This window comes from Empidonax traillii, unplaced genomic scaffold (assembly GCF_003031625.1).
Source record: "Empidonax traillii isolate 1590-97213 ecotype Southwest subspecies unplaced genomic scaffold, ASM303162v1 scaffold1287:size157351, whole genome shotgun sequence".
Classification (NCBI taxonomy): Eukaryota; Metazoa; Chordata; class Aves; order Passeriformes; family Tyrannidae; genus Empidonax; species Empidonax traillii.
This window is the reverse complement of record NW_020956480.1, coordinates 48,717-73,211: the sequence shown is the minus strand read 5'-3', so window position 1 is coordinate 73,211 and position 24,495 is coordinate 48,717. Positions and strand designations below refer to the sequence as shown.

The following is a 24,495-nucleotide window of genomic DNA, read 5'->3' as shown; positions in this document are numbered from 1 at the left end:
GCACTCACATTTTCCAAGAGCATCTCCCTCTCATCCTCCACCTCCTGGCTCCACACAGTCATGTCGTTTTTGGTCTTCTGGGTGACAGTTAACACGGTCAGGCGGTTGGGACTCACCTCTGGGAACATGGATTCAAAGTCTGCAGGGAGAGAAACCACCAGGTCAGGCTCTGGTCCTGCATTTCCCTTGGGTTCCCTTCTGGTTTAGACAAATTATGGACCCACTTCAGCCAGATTTCAGCCTCTTTCCTTCTTAAAATAGGTTTTACTCCAATTTAATTTCAGTGTTTTCCTTCTTGAGCTGATCAAAGATACAACGAAATGCCACCATTTCCATTTGCTATTTTATTGTTGCCAAAACATTTTGGTAACTGGTTTTTTGGAGAGTGAATTAGCTCCAGAATCTACCTGACACCAAAGCAGCAGCTGGAAGTTGTTCCCTGCCCCAGCTGATCTGAAATATAAATGGCACCGAATTTTCTATGAAATAGTAAAATATTGTCAACAGGAAAAGTTTTGGGGTTTATTATATGGTGTGTTTTGGCAAAATATTAACTCTGGATGACCCTTTTCTATCCTACATCCTGTGGCATCAGTCACAGAGCATTTACTTAAATATATTTTTTTTAAGTATAAAAATTAAAATATTTTTTTAAAATATATTTTTTTAAAAAAATGGTGATTTCTAGAAATGAAAGTGAACCCCCCCCACCTTTCCTTAGGAGCTCAGGACAAGCCTGGACTGCACACTCCACCTTGGCATTTTCAAAGTAGGTCTCAGCATTATTGATTTGCTGCTTCTGTGGAGCATCAGCACCCTGAAAAAAAAAAAAAAAGGGAAAATTGCAGCTTTCTCAGTTTAATATGATCACAGGGATAACTTTGTAGGCTATGTTTTGGTGACGAAACATCCAGATACATTTGTTCCACACGAAGATGATCTGCAATCAGATTTCACAATTTTCAAATATTAAAAGTGGGAGCCATTTTTTTGCCATATCCACCTGAGTCACTTCTAAAAGAACTATTTCAATAGCAATGAAATATTTCTTTCCACCTGAAGCTTTGAAATTGAAGTTCTTTCATATCTATATAATTCACATCAAAAATGCTATTTCAAAACACACCCTGAAATGTTTTAAACTAAAAGTTCTGAAACTGGAGTTCTGCCATATCCACTGAATTAAATCACATCTAAAATGCTCTTCCAATTAGCAATGAAATAACTCCTTCTACTGAAATTTTTGGTACTGAAGCTCTCCCATACCCATAGACTTAAATCCCTCAAAATGCTATTTTTCAAAACATATCCTGAAGTCAATTTTTCTACCTGAAGTTTAGAAACTGAAGCTCTCCCATACCCACAGAGCTAAGTCACTTCTAAAATACTACTTCCAACAGCAACGAAATATGAAATATTTCAATGAAATATAGTCTTTCTACTGAAATTTTGGAAACTGAAGTTCTCCCATATCCACAAAATTAAGTCACATCAAAAATGCTATTTCAAAACAAAGTATTTCTTTCTACTGAAATTTTGGAAACTGAAGTTCTCCCATATCCACACAATTAAGCCAGTTCTAAAAATGCTATTTCAAAACACACCTTGAAACGCTTTTTTTCTCCTAAAACAAAAAACCTTGCTTCTGGTTCTTGCTCAGTCCAGCTGAAAATCCACCAGGAAAATCCACACTATTTGTTTTTCAGGAGGGAAGAGGGATGAGTTCTGTTCCTCTGGGACAAGACAGGAGGATTCTGTTCTTACCTGGAACTCATTGATGAACTGTGCCATCACAAATTCGTGCCTTTCACCCGCTGAGGGCTCTGCTAAAATATCAGGGAGGCTCTTGGAAACTTGGTTTTTCCTCTGGGAATCGGTGCCATTGAGGTGACAGTCAAAGCCAATGTTTCCAGGCAGCTGGAATCGCTGATCCTGAGGCCCAAAGGGACCCATCACTTCATCTGGCCACACAGTCCTTGGACCTGCAGGAGCCAAGGCCTTGCTTTAATCACCACAACCAAAAAAAAAAAAACCAGGGGGTAAAACCCAACAAAACCCCCTCCCCCACACAAATATTTGTTCCCAGAGTGACCCCAAGGCCCAAATCAGGGCCCTGCCATAAAAAGCACACCCAGAAACGCCTCTGGAGTGCAAAGTTCTGACAGCACAGGGGTCCAAAGGGAAGGAACTGGCTTTTCCTTACACAAATCAGGGGGTGCAGCAGCCACGTGAGGCTCATCTGAGCCAGAGGAGCCTGCTGTGGAAAACGCCTTGGGATTGACAACTCTCTTGACTAAGGAATAGAAGCCTGGCAGGTAGGTGACCAGTCTGGCTCTGGTACAGAGCACCTGGGAAGACAAAAAAACACAAAAGGACAGTTACAAACTGCTCCCCAAAAACAAAACAAAAAAAAAATCAGAGTTTAACCAGCCCAAAAAAATTCCCACTCCAGAATTCCATTACACCTTTAGTGATGATCAACTGCAGCATCGGGTTTTAGACTGGATCAAATTTGGATTATTATTTTTATATTTTCCCAGTAAAAATCTTCAAAATAAAAAACACACTACTCACGTGAAGGGGAAAGAAAAAGCCCTGAAAACTTGAAAAAGCACCACAACTTAAAGTAAATTATGGATGGGGGTCGTTTCCAGGATTATTTCCACGCCTGTCACTGTTTGCAGGATTATCACAACTTCCACCATGGGGGTGATTACCAGAAATACTTTGAAATGCTGTTAATTATTGTGAATTTTCGACATTAGTTAATTATTCTTTTTCAAAATTAACTTTGAAGCCTAATGACAATATTTTAAGGAATAACACAAGCATCTGTTATTGTTTTTTGTGGTTGTTTTGGGGTTTTTTTAAGAAGGTGGTGCCATTAAAAAGAGAATTCTGACCTATTTTTTCTGCTTTACAAACCCACTGACAACTTTCAAGCTGCATTTCCACGCTCAGAACAGAAAAACAATCAACCAAACGCTCCAGATGGAGAGTTAGGAGCGTAATCTTAAAAAATTAAGATTAAACTCCAGCACAAAACTGCTGCTGTTTGACAAAATGGCACAAATTTTGCAGGTATTACTGGAAAAATTAAATATCACCTACCACAGGGTGTGGGGGTTTTTTTGTAAAATTCTCTTTTCCAGGTGAGGGAGAGAAATTATTTTGAGAAAATGACACAAAAAGGATTTTCCTCAAGCGCTGCAGCTTTGAGTCCATAAATATTTATGCACCTGTTTACCACTAAATATTTCTGTTGCTTCAAAAGAAGGGAGTAAATGGTGCTATTTGTATGTTTAACATAAAAACTGTGTTTAAACAGTCAGCACTTAAGGCAATAAAAGCACCAATTTCTCCCACACCACCTCTGTGTAAACATAAAATAAGTTCTGCTAACATCATAAAGGCTCAAATGCTTCGAGAAGCATTTAACTTATGATTTGAATCAATTATTTAAAGCCTTAAACTGCTTGGTTATAACAGGGATTTAAAAGCTTCCTTTAACACACCAAAAATCTGATGCCGTTTGAGTTCTTTTTTTTTTTCTCTGTTATGTAAAACTCCCGAAATAATTTCTGCATAATGATTGTATCATAAACAAATGTAAACAATTCCAGCTGACACGTAATTACAAGAAAGGAGCCTTTTTTATATATATAATCACGCTCACTTAGCATGGAGATGCCATTAATTACAGCTACGACTGAGCTCGCTCATGCAAATATTGACACACCTGGCGTTACACGAGCGAGAAAACAGCGCTGAAAAAAAATGAATTATTCATGGCTCCGTGGCAAAAAAATCAACCAATAAAGGGGGTTTTATTCTGCTGCGGCTGCCCCTGGATCCCTGGAAGTGTCCAAGGCCAGGCTGGACGGGGCTTGGAGCAACCTGGGCTGGTGGAAGGTGGCACTGGACGATCTTGATGTGCTTCCCACCCCAAACCTGTCAGGGATTCCACGGAACCCTCAGCCGGACAATTCCCGAGATATCCGCGGGAATCGCCGTCACTCACACTGGCCATGGCAGACGCCGCTCTCCTCTCCCCGACAGGCCCGGATACCCCTGGAAAAGAAGAAGAGAGGAAGGAAGGGGGAAGAGGAGAGAGAAGGGAGAGGAAAGGGAAAAGGAAGGGGGAGGGAAGGCTCTGGACTCCGCCGCCCCGGACCCCTCTCACGGCCGATCCCCCCCCAGTGCCGCCCCCGCGCTGCCCCGGCAGCGATGCCCGGTGTCTCAGGGCCGGGGCTACCGGGGACAGGCGACAAGAAGATGGAAGAGCGCCGGGAAAAGGGAATTAGGGGGGGAATCAGGGAGCGATCCCGGAGCACCCCCGGCCCCTCTCACCTCTTCCTGCAAAATGGCGCCGCCACGCCCGCGCCGCGCGCTCCCAGCCCCGGCCAGCCGAGCCGCCGACGCCTCGATTGGAGGCGGGCGCAGAAGCAGCCGGAATCAGCCGCTCGGCGCTCGGTTGCTCGGGGCTGAGGAGGAGGCTCGGGGAGGGAAGCGGTGATGGCGGCGGGGACGGGACGGGGACGGTCCCGGTGGGGCCGCGGCGGCCCCTCGGGCGGCCTCAGGCCGGTGTTACCCCGTGCTGTGGCGCGGCGTGGGTGCCCGTGGGCGCGGCGGCGGTGGGTCGGCGGGCGCGGCGCTGCAATACCCGCCGGGGGCACCAGGGGGCGGTCACGGAGCGTCAACCGCGCTCAGGCCCCGGCCCCCCCCCATCCCCTCACGGGGATGCTTAAGTGGAAAACCGGGAGAAAAAGGGGCTTTTCTCCTGGAAACGGGGAGAAAAGGGGGTTTTCTCCTGGCAAAGGGGATTTGCTATGGAGGGAATTAAGAGGGGGGTGTTTCTACCTCCGCGGTTCGCGGGGGATCCCCGGGAATGAGGAGCAGCGGTGTCACTGCTGCCACAACACCGGGGCTCGGAGGCGAGACCTCAGAGAGCTGTTGTAGAATATAAGAATAAAAACCTTCAGTGTCTTTTGTTGTTGATTGCTTTTTCTTTTTTCCTTTTTTGTTGGGGGGAGGGAGAAAGGCAGTGGGCACAGCCCCAAGGCTGCCAGAGCTGCAGGAGGGTTGGGATGATCCTCTGGGGGCACAGGGTGGGATTGTTGGGGTGTCTGTGCAGGGTCGGGGGTTGGGCTGGATGGTCCTGGGGGGTCCCTTCTGTTAATTTCTGTACCTGCTGTTAATTGCTTATTGTTATCCACGAAGTATTGTTGAATATACACAAAAGTCTGAGCGCTGATCCCTGTGCACGTGTAGAGCTTTGTAGGTTTTTTTAATATCACCTGGAACACGACACGTTTTGTCCCGCATTTGTAGGGAGGAGCGTTTTAGCTCCTCCTTTCTCATCATCACTTCAAGCACCTTATCCATCATTCCATAGGAGGATGGAATCCTGGATCCCTGGAAGTGTCCAAGGCCAGGTTGGACGGGGCTTGGAGCACCCTGGGCCTGTGGAAGGTGGCAAGGGGTGGAATGAGATGATTCCAAGCTCCCTTCCAGCCCAAACCATTTCAGAACTCTCTTTCTCCCCAGTGACTCCTCACACCCCACACCTTTTCAGCTTTTCCAACAGAACCATCCACGGATTTTCTGCTGTTGAGTCCAGAGCAGCCCCTTAAAAACATTCTTGCTGAACAACCTGCTCCTCTTTGTCTTCAAGTCCAGTGTTTTGTGTTTGCCCAGCACCAACCACCCTTTATTTCTCCTTTTCTCCAAGCCTGGCAGGGCTGGAAAGGGAAGGCAGAAGCTTTGTGGGCAGCTCAAGGCTGGGCATTGTTCTCACTGTACCTTTTTTGTGGCTTTGTTCAATATTGTGATTTCATCTGAATCACCAGCTCTTTGAGGCAAAAAAAACCCCACAAAACCTCCCCACTTGCATCTGTGGGGAGTGCTGTGCATGCTAATGCAACTTATTTAAATGCTGAATTAAAAATATCGGGGGGAGAGGTGCCCAGTCCCAAATCTGCTTTACAGCTCCTATAAAAGCTGTTTTGCTGCACTAGACAAACCACTTCAGAATACCAGGATTAAAACTCTTCTTTCTTTCTTTCTTCTTCTTTTTTTTTTTTTTTTCTTTTTCCATTTCTTTGCTGTTTAGTTCCAAGCTGGTCAAGAAAAAGGAACTTTTAATCTGTTCAGAATAAAAGGTGGGGCATTCAGATCCCTCAGTGATCCTCTGCACGTGACCTTTAATGTACTTTATTTAAAAACCAAATATTTCTGGACATTTGTTTGGCTTTGCTGCTGGTTTATAATTTTATTAGCATAAACCAGGTCTCAATATATAATAATATATAAAAGCTTTCAATATATCACTCCATAGTTCAAATTCAGAGCAAGAAATTGGTTTTGTGGTCGTAATATTCAGCCTGCAACGTTCTTATTGCATTTAATAAAGTTTTGGCTTTATTTGATGGGGATCAAGAGGAAATTATTATATCCAGTTCCAAACACTATGATGTATTAAGGAGCTATAACGTTGCAATTTTGATTTTTGGACTCTTTCTCGAGAACATTTGCTCACCATTGCACACCACCCAACTATTTTATTAATTCCATGTTAGCACACTTAATTGGCATTTGCTTTTAAATTAAATATTCATGTTGAATCTCTGAACTTCAGCAAAAAAAAAAAAAAAAAAAAAAAAAAAAAAAAAAAAAAAAAAAAAAAAAAAAAAAAAAAAAAAAAAAAAAAAAAAAAAAAAAAAAAAAAAAAAAAAAAAAAAAAAAAAAAAAAAAAAAAAAAAAAAAAAAAACAAAACAACCAAATGCTGGAGAAATTCAACTTTAACTCTTTACAGAATTTATTTCCTCTAATAGGAAGCCCCCTGGATTCCAAGCAGTCTGTATTGACTTGTCCTGAGGCAAATCCCAGTTCCTCTCCTCTCCAGGGTGAGCACTTGCAGATACTCCAATCAATCAGCGAGTTATCACCCCCTGAAGTTTGTGGCCTGAATTCGTAAAGACTCATTTCAATCGAGTTTCTACCTCCATTCAAAGGGGGCTGCAGAAATCAAACAGTCCAATTACAGATTTATCAAATATTAATCACGAAAATCTCCCAGATCTTTGGGATGCCAACATTCCTCTCCCCTGGTGTCAGGAAAGTAATTAGCAGCTGGCTTTGATTAAATTCTTCCCTCAGAGAGGAAGGAACGCGCTCAAGATGATCCCTAATTCCTCATTTTAAAGCCTTTTTTTTTGTTTTGTTTTGGTTCAGTTGAGTGAACCTGCAGCAATTTTGGTGAAGAGCACGAGTGGCTTTTCCTGAGATGCTCTTCTTTTTTTTTGGCTTTGGGCTCTCCAGCACAGGAAGGATGTGCAGGTGGTGGAGCAAGTCCAGGATGATCAGAGGGATGGAGGAAAAGCTGAGAGAACTGGGATTGTCCAGCCTGGAGAAGTGAAGGCTCTGGAGAGAAATCTTAGAGCTCCTTCCAGGGCCTAAAAGGGCTCCAGGAGAGCTGGAGAGGGACTGGGGACAAGGGATGGAGGGACAGGACACAGGGAATGGCTTCCCACTGCCAGAGGGCAGGGACAGATGGGAGATTGGGAAGGAATTCCTGGCTGGGAGGGTGGGAAGGGACTAGGATGGAATTCCCAGAGAAGCTGTGGCTGCCCCTGGATCCCTGGAAGTGTCCAAGGCCAGGCTGGACGGGGCTTGGAGCGACCTGGGCTAGTGGAAGGTGTCCCTGCCCATGGAATGAGATGATCTTTAAGGTCCCTGCCAATCCAAGCCATTCAGGGATTCTGTGTTCCTGCCAGTCTCTGGTTTTGGTTATGGTGGTTTCCTCTTGGCTGCAGCGCCAGGAAGAGTCTCGGGAGCTGCAGGAACGTCAGAGCCAGGAGGAGGCAGAAGGGAACTTTCCCAGTCACCACCACCCTCTGCCTGAAAACTGAACTCCCAGCCTCGTTGGGGTTCTCCTTCCCCATCCTCAGACCTGCTGGAATCCCTGCTCTGTGAGCAGAAGGGCCAGAGGTGCCCCTGAGAAGATGTTTATTTGGGACTGATGGACCTGGATTCCTGGCATTTTGGCCTTCCTTGTCCTCTTCACTTGGTGCACAAACAAGACCTTAATTAAAACCTCTCTGTCACCATCCCTATCCATTACCTTACAGGTAACATTTTTGCTAAGCCTGCCCAAAACAGAGGCTTTTGGAATCCTCCCCTAAGCATTAGAGCTGCAACATTTCCCTAATTTCATCCTTAATGTGGATTTTGCTGCTTGGGTTTCCCGTTCCCCCTGCACTTAACCAGGTGTGATTGACTGGTTAACTGGAATTGCCCCTGGTTATGGGAGCAGTTTTTGTTGTTTGGTTTTTTTTATTTTTCATTTGAATGCTGCAGGAGCTCGTTAAGTGGTCATAAAATCAAGGAGATATTCTTTATTCCCAATGCCCATCTCTCTGTGCACTGATGGATAGAGCTGGGGCTTGGCAATTTATTTAATGGCCTCCATTAAACTTCATTAGGACCGTGTTAAACCCAACTCAAAAATCATTGCCATCGATTCTGGATCTCTAAAACCCGCTCAGGGGCAAACCAGGAGCGAGCATGCCCAGCTCCTGAACAGCTCCCTGAACATTCCAGCCACATTCCCGGTGGGCTCCAGGAGCAGAGGGAGGGAGGGAGATCTCGGCCTCTGGTCCTCGGGATATTTAGGAGCATCAGGACGCTCGTCTGCAGAGGCTCTTTTTTGAGCTGACACATCCCCTGCCCGTGTCACTGCCCCAGCCAGGGAATTTCCAGCCTCTGAGCTCTCCCTCAGCCTTTTCTGTTTATTCCTGTGTTTATTTTTCCCTTGCAGATACAACCACGACTGCCCCGTGTTTGGAACCAGGAATGTCTGGTCCCGGGTGATGAAGTGGAAGGGAGGAAAGGTTTTAACATGCTCTTTTTTTTTTTTTTCCTAGAAAAGTAAACATCCTCTGGCTATAGGAAGAGTAAACTTCCCCTGGAAATGTATGTGTTTATATGAACAATCTCTTTCTTCTGGCATTTCCAGAGATTTGTTCACCTCCACTGGGAAGAAAAGGCTTTTAAGTCAGCGGTGCAATTACACAAGATAAGTCTTTGCATGATTTGTTTTCTTTTTTTGGGGGGGAAGATATCTCCCCCCTGGATGTGTTTCTGCGAAGCTGAAAGGGATTTCCTCCCTTATCTCAGGGCGTTGCTCTGTGTCTCGCTCCTTTCGGAATGTCCATCCAAAGGGACAGGGGGAGGCAGGCGGAGGAAACGACCATTTCCCTGCAAACTGCCTGGATCTGACTCTGCTTTACTGCAAATCCTTTACCAGCATCACTTCTCCTGGATTCCATAAACTACCAGTTTACATTTTTACCAAGGAGAGCCGTTTGTTAACCAAACTAACCCGGGATGTGCCGTTTCTACCACCCTCATGTATGATTGTCCAAACTGGCCGTAAGACAGACATTAATTCACCTCAATTCTTGTTGCAGCTTTTAATGTTCTGTTGGAGGCAGGGAGGTTGAGCTTTAAAAGCTTTATAATTTGCTTGGGAGGGATCAAACAGGGATATTTTTCCCTGGGGTGGCAGCATGAGCTGCTCCTGCCTTCACCCCTCGCACGGAGGGAGTGGGGGGGGATTCCCATCTCCTTTGTCTCCAGGTGTTGCTTCCACCAGCACTTCTGGGATGCTCCCGCATCCAACAAGGCCAGGCTGCCCGTGGGGAACAGGGAGAGTTTGCAGGTTGGGTATTTGGGGAGATATTTACATTTATGACTGGGAGGTGTTGCCTCCCGCTCTGAATCTGCCCCTTTGTGAGAGCAAACAGGGAATTTCGGTCTTAAAAATTCAGTCACCAAGGCTGGAGGCCAGGAGGAACCTGCAACAACCTTAGTGTGGCCCAAGGCTGGCCCACATTGAACCTGAACTTGGAAAGGGACTGTTTTGTTTCAGAGCTGCACCTGAATGTTCTGCTCGACCAAAGTCCCAGGTCTTGGATGGAGAGATCTAAAAGGAGGAGGAGGAGGAGGAGGAGGAGATGGAGCTCCCTTCTGTGATCTCCTGGTGGGAAAGCCATCAGTGTGGCAGGCTGGAAGTCCTCCAGGGCTCATCTCCTGGCTGTGGTGGTCTTCAGATGCACATCTGCTCTGAAACGTGGTCCTCCAGGGTCTGTGTGCCAGATGTGCTGGGTGGCAGGTCAGGAGACAGGTTCCCCTCACAACTGTATCAAAATCAGCCTTTTTTATAGGGTCTTTCTATTTCCTAAAAGATCTGTCTAAATCTTTATTTTTCCCTCTGGAAAATGTTCTTTTAGAAAATCCCAAGAAGCCAAAATTCCTGCTTAAACACGGTGCCATTGCCTAATGGGCTACTTATTCCACCAGATTCCTCATTTTATTGTTGTTTTAAATACATGGGGTCATATTTTGCAACCCTGGTGGATATGAGATATTCCTTGCAAAAAGGTTTATGGCCCTGTGAGTTGCCTGTGAGTTATGAGACTGTTCCTGTCTGGCAGTGAATGAAAGAGCCCAGCATCTGGCACTGTGGAAAAGCAGACACCCCCAAAACTTCCCACTCTGAGGAGTTGGGATGGAGGCTGTGATAAAGCATCCCTTTTGACGTGTGAGTCAGGACAGTTGGAGGCCCCTTTCTGCAAAAATTTATGGAGCTGAACCAAACCTGGCTGGGAGCTCGAGGAGATCAATCCTTGGGCAGCCTGGGCAGGGAAGCCCTAAAATCCTGCCTTTTCTGTCCTTGTGTGTCAGGAGCAAATCACAGCTCAGCTCTGCAGAAAGGGGGGGTGAGGAGCGCCCAGAATTTCAGGGAATTCCACAGAACCTTCTCGCAAAGTCTCATCAGGATTTTTGTCACCCCCACTCGGAGCCTGTTGAAGTTTACAGAAGACCTGGAGTGAAAACTGGACGGAAAACAGACATTTCATGTTGGCAGTTCCCCAAATCCTTCTCACCACGAGTCACTGAGTCAGGGAGAATCCAGGTGGAAAGGCTCTGTCCAGGCTCCCCAGCGTTGATCTGGTACTTGGGGGTAAAGTTATTGCTCTAGAGGAGATTTGGGTGGAGACATGAGATGAACTGGCAATTACCCAAATTACTGCACTTTTCCTGCTCATAGACTTCAACCTTTGAACTTGAGGAGCATCTTTATTGTTGGGAGCAAAACACTTCTGCTGACAAACCTGCTCGGGTGCTATTCCATATTTCTGTCATCAGACTCTCTTTCCTAATTTGCTATTTTGCTGATGCATTTTTTGGGCCTAATTCCAGGGCACAACACTTGTTTACGCTTCAGGAACAATAAGAAATAGTATCATTTCCAGAACACATGCCCAGCAGGTTAAATATTCTCTTTTAACAGTTCAGGAATAACAAACAACCCCCTGACTTGTCAGTGACAGATTCCTTTCCTCTGACTAAAACAAATGACCAAAAACTACATTTTGCATGTGTCAACCTCCTCTTCTCTGAAGGCATTTTAAAATGAAGGCTCTTCACTTTTTTTTACATGAGCTTCAGAAGGAAACATCAGACGTGCTCTTCAAGAGTTCTGATAGGAACAGATGAGACCTGGGAGATGATCAAAGGGAGGGTGAAGTGAGCTGAAATTCCCTGCCATGAAATGCTGGGGGTTCACACGCTGCATTTCACATTTCAGCCTGCAAAGAACAGCTGAGAGCTTGTTTAGTAGCAGATAATTTTGCACTTTTACTTGTCAGGATCTTTACTGAAAAAAAAAAAAAAAAAAAGGAAAGAAAATCGGTGGTGTAAAGGATTGGCTGATCCTGTTGGATAAATCAGTGCCTGGGGTGTCTCACAAAACCCATCAGCAGGCAGATCTCTGTGTGCTTGAATATTCAAACTCACATCTTTATTCATCCCCCTGCAAAGCTGCTCATCACCAACTATGGAGATAAACCATGAGCTCATGGCAGCTTTCTCCACTGAGGGACAAAGAAGTCCCACGAGGTCGTGGTAAGATCATCATTTCATCCTGCTGAGACTCCTCTGGGAGCAAACCCAGCTCAGCTGCTCCCATAGAGATGGAGAGAAAGGAGAAGGGAGCCATGTGCTGGAATAAAACAAGTTTTAGAGTGAATCAGTTAGAGGGAAGAATGTTTGGGGGCCAAATATTTACTTGGGTGAGTCAGTTTGGGGTGGAAAACCAGCAGAGGGGTTGAGTCTCCTTTAAAGCTTTTCCTTTTCTGTTGTGTTCACTTTTTTTTTTTTTTTTTTTGGCAAGCTGCCTTCAGCTCTGTCCCTGGGGTACACCTATTTCACCCCTCTGTGCTGTTCCTTTGAGAGCTTTTGGGGAGAGAAGCAACTTGTGGAAAAAAAGGAAAATTCTTTGGGCGTTCTGGAAGGGACAAAGGGGGTGGGTTTTGAAGGGTCCCCAGGGCAGGGTGGCTGTGGTGTCTGCACATCTCCTTTGTGGCACTTTATTGTCTTGTTTGGAGCATGCCTGTCCCTCTGAGCTTCCCAGTGATGTAGGGAAAGTGTGTGACATCTCAGAGGGACCCTACGTCCCTCCTTCTGGTTGTGACGGTGGGTTGCCCCTCCTGAGCCCTGCCAGCAGCTCTGGGGTGGGCACAGCGGGGCAGAGCTGATCATAAACACGCTGATCACCCCCAAGGTGGGCAAGTACAGGGAGCAGAAAGGATTTGTGTCAGCTGAGGACCTGCTTGGCCAGCTGTGGGAGATGACCCAGCACAGGTTGGGCAGAGAAGCTGTGGCTGCCCCTGCATCCCTGGAAGTGTCCCAGGCCAGGCTGGAGCAACCTGGGCTAGTGGAAGGTGTCCCTGCCCATGGCAGGGAGTTGGAATGAGCTGAGCTTTAAGGTCCCTTCCCTCCCAAACCACATGATCATTCCATGACTCGATACAATCTCCTGGCTTTGCTCTCTCCATCCCTCACAGCCAGACTCTGCCAGACTTGGCTGTTGGGTGGTTTAAACCCTTGGCAGTGTTTAAACTGAGCCCTTGGCAGTACCAAAAGCCAAAAAGTACCAAAACCACTGTGTTGTCTGTGCACTGACTGCAGATAGCCTGGGTTAGGCTCAGCTTATTGCCTTTGTCCACATTACTGACCTTTTGCCTTGCACGTCTCGTGGCCTGGGGGGGGGGAGAGGGGGGGAGGAAGGAGGATTAAAGGTTAAGAAACCTCTCTTGAAAGAGTTAGGAGGCCTAAATGTTTAAAATGTTTCCTTTTCCCCCCCCTAATTCCAATATATATTAAAGCTAAAACCCTTCTGAGAGGTAATAAAACAGCACAGTGGAGAAGATCATTGGGCAGATTAGGAAGAGGAGACTTAAGAGCTTACCCTTGATGCTTCTGGTTTTATATTTGGTTCTTGTTTTACCCTGTCAGTCTCTCCCAGTGTTTCTCACCGGGCTTTTATTGTGTTTTTATGGAGCAGGGATGGCTCCAGAGCTGCGAAACTCCCAGGGAGAAGCTTGTTGCCGTTTGGTGGAGGGGGGAAGAACATTCCTTTGCACATTTTTCGGCGTTCCTGTTACATCTCAAATTTAGAAAAGCACCAAGGAGCAGCATCCAGTTTTCATTAATGCCTCAGGGGTTTCTTGGCACATATGTTTTCGTTTCCAGGAGAGGCAGAGGAGAGGATGAAATTCCTCCCTCCCAGCCAGGGGCTGGAGCACAGCAGGACCAGGGGGATCCCTGGATCCTGCTGCCAGGTAGGAAGCCTGGTAACCTGCTTTGTGTCTTTGTCCCTAAAGCAGCAGCACTGGGAAGCACAACGATGGTTTGTCAGGACAAAGGGTCGTGCTGTGACTGCTTCCCTTCTGGGAGAGTTCCTTCTGACACAGCCTGGCTCGTGGCCCATATTAATTTGCTCCAAAAAAAGAAGAAGAAGAAAAAAAAAAAAAAGCCACGATATTCACATTCTCAGAGGAGTTGCGTGTTCCATCTGGATCCTGCAAACCTGCGAACCCCGTCCAAATAATTCCCATGTTCCCCTCGCTCAGGGAGGGATTTTGGCGCATCCTGGCAGTGTCTGGGAGCTCCTGAGGGTGTCCCTGCCATCCCCACAGCCCTTGGGAGATGGTCCCACCAAGCATTTGCTCCCTGCTTGAATCCCAGCATGGTGGAACTCCGGCTGGGACAGCTCAGGAGTCGGGGTGGGCGGGAATGCCGTGACATTCCCACGGAGATGTGTTTTGTCAGGTCCCCCAAGCTCCGGGCCTGGTGCTCGCTGCTGTGCTGGAGGGTTGTGTGGACTGGGGGATGTTAAAAGGCTTCTCTCTCTCCCCCTTAATTTTTGGTGTTTCTATGGAAACAGATCCTGAGCAAAAATCGTCCTTTCCTGCTTTTTCTCGTCGCGGTTTTGTCAGCGGGAAAAACTCGGGATGGAAGGCAGAGCAGGCAGCAGTGGGAGCAGGACCACGTCCTTGCTCCACTTCCAAATCAAAACACCTGGAAACAGCGACCTAAACCCTTCAGTTCTTACTGAAGGAATCACTTCTGGCTTGTGTGACCGTGATTTTGCCACCAGCTAGAGGGGAAGGAGGCTGCAGGCTGAGGGCTGGGGTTTCCCAGATTCCCTCCTAACCAACCTGACCTGGAGCACCTCTGGTTCTGGGTTTCAGGAAGAGAAACTTGGGCTCTGAGCACTGGGAATCAAAGGGTCACTCAGGTCAAAGAGAATTTGGATGGGAACACTTCGGGCACGGGGGGGCTGGCTGGTGGTTGTTGGGAAGATGAAAGTCAGCTGGTTTCTGCTCTCCGGGATATTTGGGTCTCACCTTCATCACCATCCTCCTGCACAAGGTAAGGAGGTGGTTGAAGCTGGAAGGAGAAATGCCTCTGCCAAGTCACCAGATGTGACAGTTTTAGTCTAGGCCTTCTTGGCAACCAGCAGTTGCAGCTCCTTGGCAATAATAATTTCAGGAATTACTTTCCCTTTGGAGATTGAAGTCTGGCTGTTGGATGTCTGCTCGGCTGGAGAGGCACCTGGAGCTCTGTGGGATTGCAGGACTCTTTGCACCCAACTGATTTGGTGCCTTTGAGACATTTTCCATGCTCCAGGTGGCTGTCACTCGGTGTCACAGCAGGGTGACAGTTCCCCTGTGGCCCAGGTGGCCTCATCTTTACCGCAAGGTGTTTCCACTGACGGATCACATTTTGTTTCCCACCTGTCTCGTTGTGAGAGGCAGCAAATCCTTCAGGCCCAGCTGTCCCAGACGTGTCAGAAATGCAGGAAGGAGGAACCCCCAATAAATCAGGTTGTTACTACTCAAAGCCCAGTGGCCCTCTGGCTACACACAGAGGAGAGAGGTGGAAAAGGAGAGGAGGAGGATGAGCAGATGGACAGGTCCTGCACTCTATCCCAAACCAAACCAGAGGCTGATCACACAGAGAGTCTCTCACAGGTTGGCTTGTGAATAAATCCCCCCCATCCAGAGGGATGTGCCTGAGCTGGGCTAGAGCTCCTGATGGGATCTAAAAAAAAAAAAAAAAGTCACTGGAAAAATCTGTGCTGCTTTTTTCATACAGAAAAGAAAGAGTTAATATTTCTTTACCTTTTTTTTTTTTTTTTTTTTTTTTTTTTTTTTTTTTTTTTTTTTTTTTTTTTTTTTTTTTTTTTTTTTTTTTTTAAGGGCTTGCCTTTCTGTAAGTTTTGGTATTTAAAATTAATGAAGAAAACGAGTAAAAAAACGTGGGTGAGATTACTCCTCCTCAGATATTTTGCTTTTGCTGGCAAATTGTTGCTTGTAGAGGTCTGGCATTTTATTTCTTTTTTGTTTGTTTGTTTGTTTTTTAAGCACTGACATCTCTCCTCATGCTCCATACAACTCTGTCTTGGGAATTACATGAGGGGTGGATGGTCCTGCTCCTCAGGGCACCCTTTTCCAAAGCCATTCTTCTCCTTTTTCCTCCCTCCTCCAACCTGTGGGCGTCTGACTCAGAGAGCTGGAGGCTCATCATGGAGTTTTCACGTGGAACTTTTCGTTAATTAACTCGTGACTCAACACGTTCACCTCAGAAAAGAGATCATTTAGTGTGTTTTACTTTCGCTCTGCCTGCTTTTGTGGGTGGCATCGATGGGTTATCGATCCCTTTGGAGGTGAGAACATTTCTACGGTAGATGAGGTTGTGGAGGTGTCCAAGGCCAGGTTGGAGGGGGATTGGAGCAACCTGTGCTAGTGGAAGGTGTCCCTCCCCCGTGGCAGGAGGGGGATTGGAGCAACCTGTGCTAGTGGAAGGTGTCTCTCCCCGTGGCAGGAGGTGGAAGATGAGCTTTAAGGTCCCTTCCCACCCAAACCATCCTGGGATTCTCGCTGTGGTGCTGATGGTGGTTCTGCTGTGCCAAAAAAACAGGCTTGGAAAGAAAAGATCTGTAAGCAGCGAAGTTTCTTGAGGAAACTCCTCTGCCCGTGCTGACCTTTAGGAGCGGGATTGGCCGTGCTGGTGATTTCCCAGCACAAAATTCCGGCACAGTTGGGCTCCTTCCCCTCAGCCCCGAGTCCCCCATCTCCCATCTGCAGAGGGGCCACAACCCCTCCGGCTGTCAGACTTGCAGATGAAGAGGCGTTAACGAGCGTGGAGGCTGCTGGCAGCGATTCCCAAATTCTGGCGAGGTTTGGGAAAGTGCCGGGCGTCTGGACTCCAAATCCGCGGGATGGGGACCGTTCCAGAAGGAGACGCCGCCAAGGGGTCTGTGCTCGTACCCACAGTCGGGTCTGCCCACGGTGTTCCTCGGGGGGTGTGGGGGGGGACCTCCCTCCTTGGGAACTTTAAATGCCCATAAAATCCCCCTCCCCGTGTTTCCCTTTCTTTCAGTTTGCAATTTAGGAAAGTTTTGGAAACTGGAGCAGTTAAGAGACGGGGCGGGGGGGGGGGGGGGGGGAAATGGTTCAACCGAGTTGAGCATCGAGCTGCAAGCCCAGGGCAGGAAAAACAACTAAAGCCACTCCCCAGCTATTCCAAACACCCAAAGAAGTATAATAAAAGCTACAAACCTAATCTTTCACTTTTGCTCGCCCTATTGGGGTTATTAAAGTTATTAAAATCCAGTCGTTGGAGGGCTTGGGGACTGCGTTAAGGTATCTGCGGCTCATTGAGCCTCGCGGAGGAATTTTGCCCGGGGGGATTTGCTGCTTTAATGCATCTGTTGACTGGCAAATTGCTTTCTGTCTGCAGAGCTGGCTGGGGGAGTCCTGGGGATGCTTCCATATGGAGGTGCTGCTGCTGCTGCTGCTGCTAGTGGAGGGACAGAGTGGGGAAAAAAACTCACGAGTAACTCAAAACCCGTGTGTGATTTACCCTCCTGCTGCTCTAGCCCAGCTATAAATATTAAACGTAGGGTTGGGGTGGGATTTCAGCTTGGCCTGTGGGCTCCTCTTCCCCATGTGCAGCAACCTCATCCATCTCCAGGCTCGGAGGAGCAGGACGTCTCTCTCCTCTCCTGATCCATTTTTCCTCTCCTTATCCCTTTTTTCCCCTCCTCGATTAATCATGCTAATAGCAGACTGGGGGGAAAGGAGTCTAAAAATCTCAATTTGTCTGTGGGAACGTCAGAACTGGAGCCGTTTCTGCCCCACTGGAGAGGACACAAAGAGCGGGGGAGGGGGAAAGCTCCGGATTTTGGGGTCTGGGGGACGAGGGATCCCCCACTGCTGTGGGGTGGGACCTGCCAAGGGTGCTGCAGGGTCACAGAGTGCTGGATTTATTCCTTCTGAGAGCTGGAAAAACCTCTTTGCAAGGGGCACGTTTGAGTTACGAGTTGCAAAGTCCTGCAGAGCTGAGTTCCCACCGAGCACCAAAGTCTGGGCAGGAATGTTCCCCCAGATCACTGTAAACACAGGCCTGCATTAAACTGGGTTCAATTAGCAGGAAAAAGCCTGGAAAACCAGAGTTTAGTTAAGTTAGAAAGGCTGGAAGGTGGGGGAGAGTGTCCTCCTGCAAGCCCTGGGAAGGCTGACCCAGACCTGATTTGCCCTGAGGAAATTGCTCCCTTTTATATCACATTTTATGTTAAGTAAATGTAAAGCTGGAAACAAATCTGACTGACTGAAGTTGTACCAGCCTAAATTTCAACTTCCAGCTGTGATAACTTCTGACAGTGTTGCCTGCCAGGCTCAGAGCACTCTCCTGTTAGACTGCAGAGTATTAAATCTGTGAGATATTATGGCCAAGCCACCTGTTAATCTTTTCCTTCATGAGAATATTCATCTATTAAGCTTAAGTTTTTTGCTGTAAAAGTGTATTTAATGTTTGTTGTTGTTTTTTTTGAGCAAACAAGCTTTTTCAACCTACCAGCCCCTTGTATCCTTGGCTCCAGCAGTGGGAGATAATTTTTCACTTAAGAATTCTACAGAGCAGGGATTCATAGGGAAATGCCTCTTCGTGCCTTCCGCCCGTGCAGATATATTGCATTTTCTGGGGGGGCAAACAATACTCTTTAATAAAGAACATTTTCCATTTTGGTTGTTTGCGTTGTTTGGGCAGAGGATTTAAACTGAAAGATCTCAGATTTAGTTTAGGTTAGAGATTAGGAAGGAATTCTTGGCTGTGAGGATGGTGAGGCCCTGGCACAGAGAAGCTTTGGATGCTCCATCCCTGGAAGTGTCCCAGGCCGGGTTGGAGCAACCTGGGCTCGTGGAAGGTGTCCCTGCCCATGGCAGGGAGTTGGAATGAGCTGAGCTTTAAATCCTTTCCACCCCAAACCATTCTACAGTTCTACGATTTGGGAGTTCTCCCTGAAAATGCAAAACATTTCCAGTCGGTCCTTTTATAAACCCTAAAGTTATTTCTTCTTTTTTTTTGGAAGACTTTTTCAGAGAGGGGGAAAAAAAACCAAAAAAATCTTGGAAGAGCTTTCCTGGCTAAGCCTGAGAAAAGCCCTGTGAGTCTGTGTTACTTATTCACTTGGATAAATGTGTTTAGTTCCACAAATGCAAAGGTGCCGGTGCTGCAGGTGTGTTACTGGGTGATAAGTGCTGTTCACACACTTCCTACGGCACTGTGGAAATAAATGACCGCATTTCAGATGATTTGAAAACTCCTGACGGGTTCCTTATGGAAAGGAAACAGCCAGTACAAATAGATTAAGCCCAGAATTTATGTTTAATGGATGAAACTCCTCTGAAGGCGTCTGCTGCTGGAAAAGCACCGCAGGAAAATTCAAAACCCCCCTGAATCGGGACAACTTGGGGGGATTTTGCAGCCAGGAACGCTGGCAGTTATTGCCCAGTGATGGTCTCCTTCTCTCTCCCATCCTCTCCAGGCTGCTGTGATGGATGCACATCATTCCCAGGCGGAGAGCATCTCAACCAGTAATGAAAGCGCGGCGGAAAAGCGCTGGGTACTGGCAGAGAGCACAATCATTAAGATGATTTTCCTCCATAATGAGGTGCTGCGGAGCACAGCTCCATTCAAACCCCCTTTAAATAACGTTAGCATCGAATATAATAACCTGACAGGGAAATAAAATCCCTGGCTGGCTCCGTTTCTGTCTCTCTGAAAGGGAATCAATTTGCTTTGCCTGATGGCTCTCCCCCAGCACTTAACGTGGGGTGGGGGAAGGGGGTTATTGTGAGGGTGGCCCGTGGGTCGCCTTCTGAAGGTCAAATCTTTCAAAAAAAAAATAAAGAAAGAGAAAGGAAAACGAGGTCTTGGCACCCCTGTCCCGCTGCTGCTCGGATGAGGTTCATGGTAGGGTATATTTGTATTAATTATATGTACAAGGAGTTTGTGTCTTCCTTAAAATGCCAAGAAGGAACTGAATTACAGCCTGGATCAGGGTCGTTTGGGCTCTGTGGTTGTTTGGGTGTCTCTGCTTTAGCTGCTCCATCCAATCCATCACTTCCACGGCTTTTGGGACGAAGCAACGCGAAGAACAAATCCAAAAATTCCACATTTCTGGCTGGAATCCCCAGCAAAGTGCAAAACCAGGGAGCCCTGCAATAATCCACTTAATTCCCCTTCTCAGGGAGCATCCAAGGCAGGAAGGTGCCTCCTTGCCCTTGGTTTGCTCCGCCCTGCAGCTCTAAAAACCACAGGGTAACATTTTGGGGTGAAACCAGGAGCGTTCAGGCCAAGCTCCCAAAACACAGGTTGCCCGTAAAAATCAGGATCAACAGCCTTTCCTGAGCTTCCCAGGGATAACAAGAGGCAGGATTTGGCCCACAGTGGATCTCCTGCAGGAGGCAAAAGCCCAGGGAAGGTGCGGATTGAGCAATGAAACGCCTGCAGTCGGCACAGCGAGGTGTGTGTGGGGGGGGAACATTTAACAGGCAAATCCAAGCGGGAAGCAATTTCCCCCCCATAAAATCCCAACTGCAGAGTGTCACCCTAATGCACCTTAATGACGGGGAGAGGGGGGAAGGGGGGAGTCACTTTGGAAAGTGGTTTTTAAAACCATGAGCCGCTCTGGAACACATCTGGATTGTCTTAGGAACGAGCAGAGCCTCCTCAGGGACCACTTCAAAGAGCGTTTCCTCGTGCTCAGATTATCCCGAGCCTGCTCCTGCACGGACACTGCTCCATTAGGGATGATTTCTGACCCCTCCCGCTGGGAACAAACGGCACAGGATTCCATTAGGGATTCCCAGTTTGTTTGGGGCACACAGCCTGCATTTGCTGCCTTGGCTTTGGAAGTGGGAGATGGGGGAAAGGGGGGGAATTTCGCAGCCCTCCACCAAGATGTCCCGTCTGGGAGCTTTGGAAAATGGAATTAATTGTGGTTTTTAGTAAACAGGCCGCATTTGTATTTGTATTTCTAATTATATTAATATTCATATTTGTATTCATATTAAAATTTATAATAGCGTTGTGTTTCTAATACTATAATAGTGATATATTTATGCCATTATAATAGTGTTTAAGTTGTGTCATATTTATATCTATAACAGTGTTGCATTTATACTATTATAATAGTGTTACACTTATAGTGCCTGAGTTACATTTATATTATAATAGGGTTATATTTATAATATAATAGTGTTATAATAGTATTTGAGTTGTGTTACATTCATATTTAGAACACTATTGTATTTATAATATTTTAATTGTGTTATAATAGTGTTTAACTTGTGTTATATTTAGATTTATAATAATGTTGGATTTATAATATTGCAATAGTGTTATACTTATCACAGTGTTTAAGCTGAGTTATATTTATAATAGGGGGATATTTATAATATTATAATAGTATTATAATAGTGGTTAGGTTTTGTTATATTTATATTTATAGTAGTGTTTCAGTTGCTTTCATATATATATAAACTAATGTGTAGAAAATATTGTATTTAATGTATCTTTTAATATCATCTATACACTATATATAATATTGTATATTTATAATAGTGTTGTATTTATATTATAATAATGTTATAATAGCGTTTAGGTTGTTTTATATTCATATTTACAATAGTGTTACATTTATAATATTATATATTATAATTATGTTATATTTATATTATGTTATAATAGTGTTGTATTGAATGTTATATTTATAATGTTTAAGCTGCTTTCAGTAATATATATATAATAACATGTATAAAAGTATATAAAATGTATATTTTTATATCATATATAATGTTATATTTACAATAATGTGTTCATAACACTATAATGGTGTTACAATAGCGTTTAGTTGTGTTATATTTATATTTATAATCTATGACCTATTTATAATGGTTATATTCTACTGTTATATGTTATATATGTGATATATTTAATGCTATATTTAACATTATATTCATCAGTGCTTAAGCTGCTTTCAGTTACATACACATCAAATAACACGCATAAAATAGTATATAAGCAATGTATATTTTATACCTAGGTATGTGTTTAATTATATTTATTATATATAAGTGTATGTATTTATATTTATTTATATATTTTTAAATATTGCAAAGGGGGGGGGTGTGAATGTCTGCCCCCCCCTCCCTGGGCTGTAGGTCCAACAATCAGCTGCCCCACCGGATACCTCCTTGTTTGATTCTCTTGCCTCATTTTCCCTTGTTTGATTCTCTCTCCTCATTTTCCCTTTTTAGCTGCTCCGTAAGTGCGTGGCAGGGATGAGAGGATGATGTCATTTGCTTCCCAGTGAGCTTCCCTGAAGGATGCAGATGCCTTTCCATGCCTGGCACGAGGGTGAGTCAAATCAACCCAGCTCTTTTGTCACCTGGCACCTGAAGGGAGCCCTTTATCCCTGGCTGCAGCACAGCCCAGGAATTGGAAAGAAAACGGAAATGTAAGATCTTAAAATAGCTGTTTGGTGGGAATAAAGCAGGGTAATTCCCTCCCAGTTTTTGTACCCCCAGGGAGTGTCATCAACTTCCTTTTTGCTGTAGAATCACACACTGGTTTGGGTTAGAAGTGACCTTAAATCTCATCTCATTCCAGCCCCAGGGACACCTTCCACCAGCCCAGGTTGCTCCAGCCTGGCCTTGGACACTTCCAGGGATCCAGGGGCAGCCACAGCTTCTCTGTCCAACCTGTGCCAGGGCCTGCCCACCCTCCCAGCCAGCAATTCCCTCCCAATGTCCCATCTAACCCTATTCTGCACCCTGGACTCTTGTACTTTGAACCAGGCAGTGACTCCAGGCCCTGCTGATGATCCCAAACACTGACCTGGCCCGTGCAGGGAACAGGCAGCTGATGCTTCATCCCTGCTCCTCCTCAGGAAGCTCCTGCAGGAAGAGGCTGAACCTGCTCCAGGCTGAAGAGGAAAAGAGAAAATTACCTATTACTTCATTTTATAGATATTAACCAAGATATTTTTGTGGCCCATCAGCACACCAAGCCATTTTATTCGACATACTTTGACGTGTACCGTGTCTGAATCCAGCAGCTTCAGCCCTGGAATTTTCCAGCAATCCAATAAACTCACAGTGGATTATTGTTTTATTTTTTAATTGACTCCAATATAGCTTGAGGTCCATATTTGATACCCTGACATTACTTCTGATTTGATGTCCCATGCAATTTTCTCAAAGCTATTTGGCTTCCAAATCAGCACTTCTGGCTGTGCTTTATTTTTCTGTCATTGGTGGATTTGGGTTGGTGGGGGGGGGAGTTTATACCACTCCCCCCCCCAAATTTTGCTGTACCATAAAAATTCCTAATTTCTGAATGTTTAAAGAAAGGAGATTTCCAGGTAACTCAAGTTTGCTGATACTGAAAGGAAAGTCAAGCTGTGTGGATGATGGATTTAAAAGTAATTAATGGCCAAACTGAGAGGAAGTAGATTCAAATGAAAGAAAAGATTAATATCTTTTCTTTAGTGCCTGCCTAAACCATCTCATTACATCCTACTTGGAATCTGGAGGGGTATTTGGGGTGAGTTATTCTTGCTGTTTAACCTCTTTTCTGAACGGATCAAGTTTGCCATTATGAAATGAGGCGTCAGGGGGGGAACCTTCAGCCATTTCTGAACCTGCCAAATCCAGCCTGAGCTCGTGTATCATTTCATTCCTCCCCAAACACTCTCCTCCTGCTAATTTTAAATTAATCTCTGAATTTATGCTCCACGGAGAGCGAGAAAGAAACAAGTGGGAAGAGCAGACTTGAATTTTTTTGCTGAGGCTTTGGGGGATGCAGCGCTGGGGAGGAGCTGGTGAGTCCTGAGGAAGCACCAGAGATCTTGGGGAGGTTTTGCACATTTTCTCCCCCTTCCCCGCTCAGACACGACCTCTCTCTTTGCCCAAGCCTGAACTGAGAAAAGCAAACACAGGAAAAAACAGAACAAAGTCTGTCCTGATATCTCCGTGGTTGTGGGGCCACACACCGAAACAATCTGATAAAATTCATGCATTTTTCATAAGGTGTTTCGGATATTATTTCTGACCTGGATATTTGCTAATTCTGTACAGGGAAAAAAAAAAAAAAAAGCAAAGTAGGGGTGAAATTTTTCACAGCTCTTTTCGCTCAGCGAAGGGAATCGAAGGAGACGAAACGTTTGCAATCTGTCACAAATCAATATCCCCCTGGAAAGGCTCCTGACACATCCATATTTTTTTTCCAAAGGGAGCACGAGGGGATGGAGAACACCAGGAAAAACAACATTACAGAGCACAAACACCTTTGTCTGGGATGTGATGGCTTGTGACTGATGTACCCCCGGCTGGGAAACAAGCAAAGCACGACCTGCAAACAAAGAATTTGAGATCCGAGATGAAACCAGCTCCCTGGCGGCTTCCTTTTATTAAAACAAATGATATTCATGTTTTATGAAGTGCACAATAAATCTATCCTGGAGCTGAAGACTGAGATGATTTTTATCCTCTGGTTCAAGAGCGCAGAGTTTTATTTGCTGGGGGTATCTGAGATTTGTGGCTGGTGAGGAGGAATCATTGCAATGATCCCTTATACCCATGTTCCTCCTGGGAACAGCTGGATGCAGAGGGTGGGGGGTCACGAAAGGGGCAAAAAATAAAATGGGGGTTTTCTAGAGCTGTGGTGGCACCATATTATGTAAAACATTAACTCTGACTGATTTATTGTGAGAGAAGGGTGTCCCGGGTGGTTTT

The 24,495-nt window shown here is 45.8% G+C and overlaps 1 protein-coding gene across 1 annotated transcript in view; it reads right to left on the bottom strand.

Annotated features, from left to right (window-relative positions):
- Nucleotides 1–4,387, bottom strand: part of MMADHC (metabolism of cobalamin associated D) — a 9,169-nt gene extending 4,782 nt beyond the window's left edge. Inside the window, exons 1-6 of the mRNA XM_027906368.1 lie at nucleotides 4,351–4,387; nucleotides 4,022–4,071; nucleotides 2,204–2,348; nucleotides 1,765–1,982; nucleotides 712–817; nucleotides 9–139 (exon numbers count right to left, since the gene is read on the bottom strand). Coding sequence (XP_027762169.1) covers nucleotides 9–139; nucleotides 712–817; nucleotides 1,765–1,982; nucleotides 2,204–2,348; nucleotides 4,022–4,030 — 609 coding nt within the window. The 5' untranslated portion in view covers nucleotides 4,031–4,071; nucleotides 4,351–4,387. The remainder of the gene's footprint in view (nucleotides 1–8; nucleotides 140–711; nucleotides 818–1,764; nucleotides 1,983–2,203; nucleotides 2,349–4,021; nucleotides 4,072–4,350) is intronic.
- Nucleotides 4,388–24,495: the final 20,108 nt, after the last annotated feature.